Raw genomic sequence first — 10273 nt, 5'->3', positions numbered from 1 at the left:
GAGCCCGCCTCCGCCCATTGGTCGCGCCACGTTCCAAGATACGCCCCTAGTTTTGAAACCTTCTTCCGGGAGCCCTTGGAAAGCCAACCACACGAGCCCGCGGCACTCCCGGGTGCTCCGGAAGCCCCGCCCGCTCCCAGCATTCAGTGCGGAGCCCACGCCGCCGCTGTTTGAATTTGAAAAGGAGATTATCACGGGGCTGCTCGCAGGACAGGCTGGCCAGGAGACGTTCGCAGGTGAGTGAGTAGGTGAGAGTGCAGGGAAGGAGGTGGGAGACTGCGCATATCTAGCCCTGAGGTGGGGGCTCTGGAAATCTGGGCATCTACTGAGGGGGTTCATGACGCCCCTGGTTACTGTCTGGTTGCGAAGAACAAGGGGCGCCTGCAACGCCGAGTGAAATTCGAAAGGTTGAAAGCACCTGGTTTACTTCGGAGGGTTGGAAGCACCTGGTGTACCATTGGAAGATTGGAAGCACCTGGTTTGCCTGCGTTGCTCCCTACCTGTTTAACGTAGTATTTAAGAACACAGACACTGAAGCAATACTACTTGGGATAGGGTTTAAATCTCACCTCCGTCCCATATTAAAGTGACGTACGTTGGGCAAGTTATTTAATCTCTTTGGGCCTCAGTTACCTCATTTGTTAAAAGGGGGTGGTAATATTACTTACCTCTTCGGGTAGTAATGTTACTACTACTATGTATAAAGTTGTTAGAAGCCGTGCCTGGCATATGGTAGACTCCAATCATTAATAATTATTATTTTTGTAGTTGTTGAAATGCAGGCCTCTTTTGCCATACCTGCTTTCCTGAATCTTCGGCAGGTTACATGACCTGTTTGAGGAGGAGCCTGATGGTAGCCGTCTGTGTACTTATTTCCGGGCTCCTTGTGCCGGTGCCAGGGACTTGCTTTCTAGGGCTTTATAGTGCTAGGCGGAAGGGTGTGTGTGTGTCAAGTGTGGTGACAACTGTCAATCTCTTTTAGAAGGCGTCCGAGATCTGTTCGGTTCCCTGGTTCAATGTTTCCTGCCTGGTGCAACACTATATATTCATCCTTGGCTGAACCGGGTTTTTCTTCACGCCCAGTCATAGTTGACCCAAATTCATGACTTAAGGGTTAGCTTGTTTTTAATCCCTGCTTAAAAATTCAGGTTTTCTTGTTGTTATTACTTTAACCAAGGCAGCCTGTTTACCCAGAAGCAGGGTGTGTGTATTTTGTTAGATGTCCAGGACCGCAGATTTCAAGATGAAAAATAATGTGAAGGGCTCATCACATGTTACTCATACAGTAATAAATACTGCTGTGTTTCACAAAAGTCTTCAGTCACCGAGTCTCCTGGAGAGAAGATAATTAAAGATGACACTTCCGAGCCATGGAAACAACCTTCTGAAAGGAGAAATGAGATCTTGAACCCTGTAGTGGCTAAAGAGTAAATCACTAAAAGACTAGGACCAATTTTGCTTTGGGTAGGGAGGATTTTATTTATTATGGTTATTTAAGTCACTAGATGGGGTCTTTGTCACTATTGAAATCTCTGAATTTATTGTAGGGGAAGAAAGTAAAACATTGGTCTTTGCCCTCAAGACATTTCCACTCTAGTTGGGGAGGCCACACATCAATAGAAGTCAACTAAAAGTATAAGAAGTGACAATACATCTAAATTTTAGGAATGTTAGGAAGCAGTTTACTAATTGAAAAATGAATGTATGAACAAGAACAAATTTCTTTACTATACCCTTAATATTTTTAGGAGGTACACTTTTTTTAAATACAGTATTATTTTTTAAAAAAAGATTTATCAGGAAACATTTATTTTAAACCAAAAAAATTAATTAAAACCAAAGAATGATGTTTATCTTTTAGTTTTCTGGGAATGTCCATGAAATCTGCATTATGAAATGTGAAGCAGGTACTTTAATGTTTATGTAAACTGTTTCCCCATGTTGTAGATTGGTGATTATTTTATATTCTATCAGATACCCCCCCTTTTTTTTTCACCCACCAATTGTCTGTTTGAAATATTTAAACAAATTGCATTTAAGTAATTAACCGTTTTCATTACCTCACTGAGTATACAATAAAAACAAGAGCAATAAAGATAGTAAACTTAATTGTATGGTTGGTTGATACTGTAATCTTCTGGGCTTTATTGAAGGTAAATGTATCATTTTCCTTAGTCTTTTTGCAATTTAGGAAAACAAGTTAAAAACCTTGTTGATGCTCATTACTACCTTCTTGAACCAGGGACTCTAGTTTAGGATTCGCTGTTCTGAATGCTTAATAATATGTCAAAGATTATTTCAGCACAGAGCTCTCTCTTGCTCCTGGTATTGTGCATCTAGTAGATTCTCAGTAAATATTTAAATGTTAATATTTTCTCAGTTAAGGTAATCCTTAAGTTTACTTTTAAGTTTAGTGATTTGTTCTATTTTCAGCTTAATTTAAGACCTACTATGTTTCAGGTACTGTTTTGGATATGTTCACATATATTATTTCTTTTATTTTTTACATGGATTATTTGGAAGAGTTCTATTGAAATTAATTTTCCAGATAACTGAGTTTAACTCCTAAAGGCTAAAACATTACGAAGTATGTAAGTAGCATTCTTCAGATGACACTGAATAATAAAATAACACAGAGTTATAATTTATTCCATGATCTCTCTACTATTTGATTTCTGAGAAGATTTCAGGCAGATATTAAATGTTTTGTAGTGTCTTATTTTATGGATGACTTTTACTCATGAACTCTCTAGTTGAACCCATAGACTGGATTGTATGAATAATAATGGTAGGCTAGGTTCAATATTATTTCATTCAGAACCTGTAAATAATGTGATTTCTTGTTCTTTCCAAGGGCCAGTGTGTTACAGATGAAGTAGTGTAATGTTTCCCTTCACTGGAAATCTAGTATATGGGGGTAGGTAGTGGGCTATACTTATAGATTTTTTAAACTATGGTGTGACTTACAGGCTGACTTATTAAGATTTGTCTAAAGAAGGTGCTGTTTTTCTTGTAGAATGGAATCTAATTTGAATCAAGATGGAGTGCCTAGACCATCTTATGTTTTTAGTGCTGACCCAATTGAAAGACCTTCAGAAATAAATTTTGATGGCATTAAGCTTGATCTCTCCCATGAATTTTCCTTAGTTGCTTCAAGTACTGAGGTAAGTACAAGAAAAGCCTTGTGGTGTTTTATCGTGATTGAGTGGAAAGTGGGTTTTTGTTGTTATTTGTTTTTTGGTGCCTAGAGCAAAGATTCCCAGACTTTCTGGGTTTAAGGCAACCTTGTGTCTCAGTAATTTTTCATGGTGCCCTTAGGCCAAAAGAAACACTTAATAGTTCTTTTCTAGTAGTAGATCCAAACAAATTAATAAGTATTTATGCCCTACCCCAGTAGCCATTTGAAAAAAAATATTAATGTAAATTGAAAAAAATTTTTATTTCATATTTTAAATAATCACAAATAAACACAATAATGGTTGTGTCTTTTTGATACTGCACAACTTCTCAAATCTTGGAATCAAATTAGACACTGCCACCCTTATTTCAAGTTCCTCATTGTTTTTGTGTGGTACTTTTTTTATCACAGCAACCACTGAAAGCTCAGCTTTGCAAAGATATGACATCATCAAAAGAAACTGTAATCTAATGTTGAAACCATGAACTACCCCAAGCTAATAGTTCATATGGTATCCAACAGATGTCTAGTGTTGCTGTAGTTTCCTCCAAATATAAAATTTGGAGGGATATTGAAGCTTTGAACAACCCTAAAAATTGCCCTAAAAATTGCGGGCCTAAATTTAAAAAGTAATACAGATTTTTAAAAATTAACTCAGTAGTAATTAGACTAAAAAGGTGTAATAGTCCTTCCATTATCCCGTCTTCTACTGTTACGTTTGTGGTGTGTCTTTGTAGGCCTTTTCTTAGATGTTTACTTATCAATCCATTTATACTTAATTTGTTACATTTTAGATTGCTAATTTTGGTGCATTAGAGACTAACACATTTTATAAAGAATGGTGGAAGGGAAGAGGAGAGGAAGGAGGCATAGATTAAAAAAATAATATTTAGTACTCATGATGTGCAATGTTCTTTTATATACTTGAGCTCATTTAATCATAAATACTTTAAAAAAAAAATTCAACATGAAAGAAACTGATAGGTTGTCATTTCTCACCTATGGTCCCACGCAACAATGAATCTACTTTCTGCCTCCATTTTGCCTTTTCTGTAATTTCATATAAATGGAATCACATGTTATGCTTTCTTTTCTATCTGCCTTCTTTAACTTGTCATAGGGGATGGCAAACAATGGCCTGTGAGCCAAATCTGGCCCACTAACTGTTTTTGTCCTGCCTAGGAGCTAAGAACGGTTTTTACATTTTTAAATGGTTGAAAAAAAAAATCATGAAAAGAATGTATCTCATGATGTGAAAATTATATGAAATTCAAATATTTTTAAACTTTTTAATTTTATATTTTGAAATATCTTTCAACTTACTAACTTATAGTTTGCCTCATGGCCAGAAATTGCAGCCTTGTCATTTTTTAAAAAACTTTTTATTTTGAAATACTTTCAAATTTACAGGACATTTACAAAAATAATACAGACCCCATATAGCTAGCTCCAACATATCACAGATCAACCACTTTAACATTTTGCCACATTTACCATATCATTCTGTCCCTCTCTCTCTGAGTGTAGGTTGTATACATCATGCTCTCTGAACACTTATTACTGCCATGTACGTTTCCTAAGAACAAGGAATGTAACCACATTAAGTGCACTTAGCAAGTTCAAGAAATTTAACATTGATATGAAGCTCACAGTCTATATTCCAATTTTTTCATGTGTCCCAATAATACCCTTTCAGCCTTTTCTCTTTCCTTTTTAGGTCCCATTCAGGATCATGTATTGCATTTAATTGTCACTGTCCCTTTTAGTTCTTTCTTTTTTATTTTTCAATTGTATGAACATAAATACAACATAAACTTTCACATCTCAACCACTCCCAAACATACCTATCAATGGGATTAATCACATTTACAATATTGACAATATCACAGTACTCTCACCACCTTCCATTACTAAAACTTGGCTGTCTCCCCAAACAGAAACCCTAAGCCCGTTATGCCTTACTCCCCATTCTCCCTGCTTTTGGCAGCCTTTGTTCTTATTTCTTTCTCTATGAGCTTGTATGTTTTCCAGTATAATTTTTTGTAGTTACCATGGGTCTTAAAATTAACATCCTAAATCTATAACAATCTCGTTGCTTTAATACCATCTTAATTTCAGTAGTATACACAAACTATGTTCCTATACCCTTCTGTCCCATTACCTTTATGTGGTTCTTGTCACACTTATTATTATATTTTATGCATTTGCCTTTTACATCCTGGAAGTAAAAAGTAAAACTACAGATCAAAAATGCAACAGTACTGGCATTTATATTTACCCATGTCATTACCCTTACTGGAGATCTTTATTTCTTCTTGCGGCTTCGATCTGTTTATTTTCCCTTCCTTTCAACCTGCAGCGCTCTCTTTAACATCTCCTATAGGGCTGGTCTAGTGATGTTAAAGTCCCTTAGCTTTTATTTATCTGGTAATGTCTGTTTGGTTCCTTTTCTTTATTTTCATCTTTCTATCGTTAACTTTTTTGTGTGTTCATCTATCGTTTTTCTGATTTCCTTTTAAGTCTTTGATATGTCCCAAGTCTGGTCCTTCTTGTTGATGGTTTCTAATGCTTTAATCTCCTTTGCCTGGGCCATTGTTTCCTGTCTTGTTATGTTTTGTAATCTTTAGTTGAAACCTGGACATTTTGATATTTTAATGTGTTATCACTGTAATTTAGATTCTGAGGCATCTGTTCCTTAAGCTTGTGTTTAGCTATTGTTATGACAGAGCCCTCTTTGAATGCCAGGAGCTTCTAACAAAAAAAAAAGAAAGAAAGAAAAGCAAAAACTTTTCCAATGTTTGCAGACTGACCTGTGCAAGAGCTCTCCTTCAGAGCTTATCCATTCACTGACTTGAGAGAAGAGCTTGAGGCTAAAGCTTAGGGAACTCCCTGACTCTTTCTGTCTGTGTGTCTTATCTTGGGCATGCACTGTGGCTCTAGAAATTCTCCTTTCACATGGATATGAATGTCCTTCTTCCCTAGAAAACAGTTTCCTCACTGTCCAGGGTACTGCACTATGTATCCTACAGCCAGTAATCCCTTGCCTTAGGCAGCAGGACTTGCCTGCTTTCCCACAGTATTCAGTAGGAGAGCTCCATGTTCCACCTTCTGCATGCATGTCAAGTTCTGGGCCAGTGAGTCCTCAGGCCACCACCAAACATATTAGGCTCAACATTCAAGTTCCCAGTTTGTGCATGAACTTTATGGTCCTTACTCTGGTACCAGGACCAGGGATCTGCACAGGGAGCAAGGGTCAGCTGCATCTAAGCTAGTGAGGGGTGGGGTTAGGGGTCAGCCAGGATGCCATGAGAGCCTACCACTTTTTTTTTTCTTTGTTAGAAAACTTGTGGGTTTACAGAACAATCATGCATAAAATACAGGATTCTCTTACAGTTCATAATTTAACTTAGGGTTCAGTGTTTGTGTAGTTCAGTTCCATGAATTAAATTTTTTTTTCTGTTACCATCTATATAACCTAACATTTCCCTTCTAACCACATTCACAATGTTATGCTACCATCACCACCGTCCATTACCAAAACATTTCCATCATTTCAAATAGGAACTCTGTGTGTTTTAAGCCCTAATTTCACATTCTCTGACTCAGCTCCCCCATCGCCATCCCCTGGTAACCTATATTCTAGATACTAACTCTGAGTTTGATTTTTCTAATTAGTTCATAGCAGTGCTGCTATAAACATCAGTGTGCAAGAGATCCTACCACTTTTAAATTGCCTTTTTCTTGATTCGGTGCTCACCCTGTTGCTGCAGTCCTTTAACTGTTTTCTGGAGCTTTGAGAAACATGTTTCTGACAGTTCTTGCTGGTTGTTCAAAGCTTCTGTACGGGAACGGAGCCCTGAAGCGTTTCACTCCACTACCTTGATCAGGGCTTGTAAAATTCAGATTTCAATGTTCATAATTAAGATTTATTGAATTATAGTCATATTTATTTACTTACTGTCTATGGCTGCTTTTGTGCTATAACAGCAAATGAGGGTAGTTGTTACAAAGACCACGTGACTTGTAGAGCCTAAAATATTTCCTATTTGGCTCTTTACAAAAAAATGTGCTGACTCTTGCCTTATCATAATCTTTTAGAGATTTATGCATGTTGTGCATCATGTATCATAGTTTGTTACATTCTGTTCCTAAGAAGTGTTCCATTGTATAGATGAGACATATTTCCATTTATCATTTGATTGACATTCGGGTGGGTTCTAGTTTAGGGCCATTATATAAATCATGCTGCTAAGAAACTGCCAAACTTTTCCAAAGTGAATTGAATTGAGGGGTCAATGTTTGTGTAGTTCAGAATCAACCCTCACATTTATGGCCAACTGACTTTTTTTTTTTTTTTTATTAATTAAATTCCGTTTTATTGAGATATATTCATATACCATGCAATCATCCATGGTGTACAATCAGTTGTCCATAGTACCATCATATAGTTATGCATCCATCACCCCAATCTATTTTTTGAACATTTTCCTTACACCAAAAAGAATCAGAATAAGAATAAAAAATAAAAGTAAAAAAGAACATCCATCCCACCCTATTTTTCATTTAGTTGGTGTCCCCATTTTTCTACTCATCCATCCATACACTGTATAAAGGGAGTGTGATGCACAAGGTTTTCACAATCACACTGTCACCCCTTGTAAGAGAGAGGGGCCACATTTGAGTAACAAAGAGGTTCTCTAGGGGAAACTCTTAGGCACAATTATATGTAGGCTTAGCCTCTCCTTTGCAGTAACAAGCTTTATAAGGGCAATCCCCAAGATCACGGGCCTGGCTTACCAAATTGTCAGTCCTCAGTGTCTGTGAGAATGTCAGCAGTAACCCAGTTGGGGACATCCAGCATTTCTGCATTTTTCCCCAGCTCCTCAGGGAGACCCTGCAAATATATTTTAATTCTCTGCCCAAATTGCTTTGGGGAGATGTTTCACTATTTCACCTAACCCATACAAATCTACCAGATCTCACTTCCTATTCAAAGTCTCATGTATTTATGGTGTTTGAATAAACTGACTGTACAAGTTAAATTATTTAGTGTGCTGTAGAATATATATATCCTGTTCCAAATAAATATCTCTTCCCTTGGTCTCATCAGAAGTTGAAGTTTTAAAACACAGTCACAATTGTCCTTTACCCTTTGGCCTGATTTGCCTTAGTCCTAACCAGATCTGCTTTATTCTTATCTCTAATTCAAGTCTGGACTCTTTTTGAGCTTTTTTAACAGTTGCTGTATGCGCTAATACTGACATTCATATCTGCCAAGCTCTAGCTCTGAGTTTCAGGTGTCACACAGATACCCAGAGTTCTGGAGACCGACCGTGTTATACACAAAGGGATCAGCATCACAGAATTTGGAGATAGCCATTATAGTTCAGGAATAGATGTGACTGCTGTTAAGATCTTACAATCTAGGGACCATTACAATAAGCATTCCCCTGATGAGCTGTGATCTAAGATTAAATTCTCAGAGTTTACACTTTGTAGTTAGTCTGTATTGGTGAGGCATTATACTATTTGTCTTTTCGTTTCTGGTATACTTCAGTCAAACTGCTGTCCACCGGATTCATTCACCTCGTTGCATGTCTCACAGCTTCACTCCTTCTTGTAGTTGCTCAATATTCCATTGTATGCATGCACCAGAGTTCACCATTCTGTTCCTTGGTACCCTTAGGCCACCTCCAACCATTGCAAATCATTAATACTGCCTCCATTAACACCAGTGAGCAAATGTTCATTCATGTCCCTGCTCTGAGATCTTCCAAGTATATACCCCATAATGAGGTTGTAGGACCTTATGGCACCAACATACTTAGCTTCTTGTGGAACCACTACACTGTCCTCCAGATGGGCTACACCATTCTACTTCCCCACCAACAGGAAGTAAGTACATCCCTCTCTCTGTGTTTTGTCCAGCACTTTTATCCCTATTTATATTTTTTCCTACAATTTTATGGAGATATATTCACATACCATACAATCATCCACAGTGTACAATCAGTTGTCTACAATATCATCATATAGTTGTGCATTCATCACCATAATCAGCCCTTGAACATATTCACTATCACAGAAAAAAATGTTTGTTAAACAATAATAAAAAGGATAATGAACAAAAATACCATGCAATACAATATAATGATAAGGTCAGACAATACCACCACTACCAAGAATCTCATATCCCTCCCTTGTATCTCCCTCTCATACACATTTAGCTTTCATATATTGCCTGTTACATTTAATGGAAACATGTTACAATGTTAGTGTTAACCATAGACTCCAGTTTGCTTTGATTATATTTTTTCCCCAGTACCATCCCTTTTTAAACACTTTGCAAGGCTGACATTTATTTGTTCTCCCACATGTAAAAACATTTTTATATTTGTACATTTAGTCACAATCATTGACCACTCTAGCTTTCACTAAGTTATACAGTCCCAGTCTTTATTGTCTGTCTTTCCTTCTGGTGTCATACATGCCTCTAGCTCCCCTCTTTCAGCTTTAAACACGGACATCTTTGTTCAGTGTACTTACAATATTGTGCTACCATCACACAGTATTATCCTGTTCATTTCTGGATCTATACAATCAATCCTGTTGAACATTCCATACTCCTTCAGCATTGGATGTACCATCTCTACCCTCTGCCTCCTAATAACCTGTGTTCTCAGCTTTTAACTCTTAAAGTTAGCTCATTAATGTTAGTTCATATAAGTGAGACCATACAGTATTTGTCCTTTTGATTCTGGTTAACTTCACTCAACATAACCTCCTCAATGTTCATCCACATTACTATATGTTCTGCAACTTTGTTCTGTCTTACAGCTGCATAATATTCCATTGTGTGTGCCACATTTGTTTATCCTCAGTATGCCAGTTTGTTTATCCACTCATCTGGTGATTGACATTTGGGCCGTTTCCATCTCTTGGCAATCGTGAATAACGCTGCTATAAACATCGGTTTACAAATGTCTGTTTGTGCCTTAGCTTTCAGTTCCTCTGAGTATATACCTACTAATGCAATTACTGGATCATAGGGCAAATCTATACTTAGCTTCCTGATGAACCGCCTTCCAGAGTGTC

The 10273-nt window shown here is 37.4% G+C and overlaps 1 protein-coding gene across 4 annotated transcripts in view; it reads left to right on the top strand.

The window, feature by feature from the left end:
• Nucleotides 1-164: 164 nt before the first annotated feature.
• The window catches only part of KIF20B (kinesin family member 20B), a 114074-nt gene continuing 103965 nt past the window's right edge, over nucleotides 165-10273 (top strand). For 3 of the 4 annotated variants that reach the window (XM_037805121.1, XM_037805122.1, XM_037805119.1), the window contains exons 1-2: nucleotides 165-236; nucleotides 3017-3164. In XM_037805121.1, coding sequence (XP_037661049.1) covers nucleotides 3018-3164 — 147 coding nt within the window. In that variant the 5' untranslated portion in view covers nucleotides 165-236; nucleotide 3017. Of the gene's footprint in view, nucleotides 237-2852; nucleotides 2918-3016; nucleotides 3165-10273 lie in introns of those variants that run through there. The other variant, XM_037805120.1, reaches the window with a different exon arrangement.

Source organism: Choloepus didactylus, chromosome 15 (assembly GCF_015220235.1).
Source record: "Choloepus didactylus isolate mChoDid1 chromosome 15, mChoDid1.pri, whole genome shotgun sequence".
In the NCBI taxonomy this organism is placed as follows: domain Eukaryota; kingdom Metazoa; phylum Chordata; class Mammalia; order Pilosa; family Megalonychidae; genus Choloepus; species Choloepus didactylus.
The sequence above is the reverse complement of the archived record's forward strand: the minus strand, read 5'-3'. Positions and strand labels throughout refer to the sequence as shown.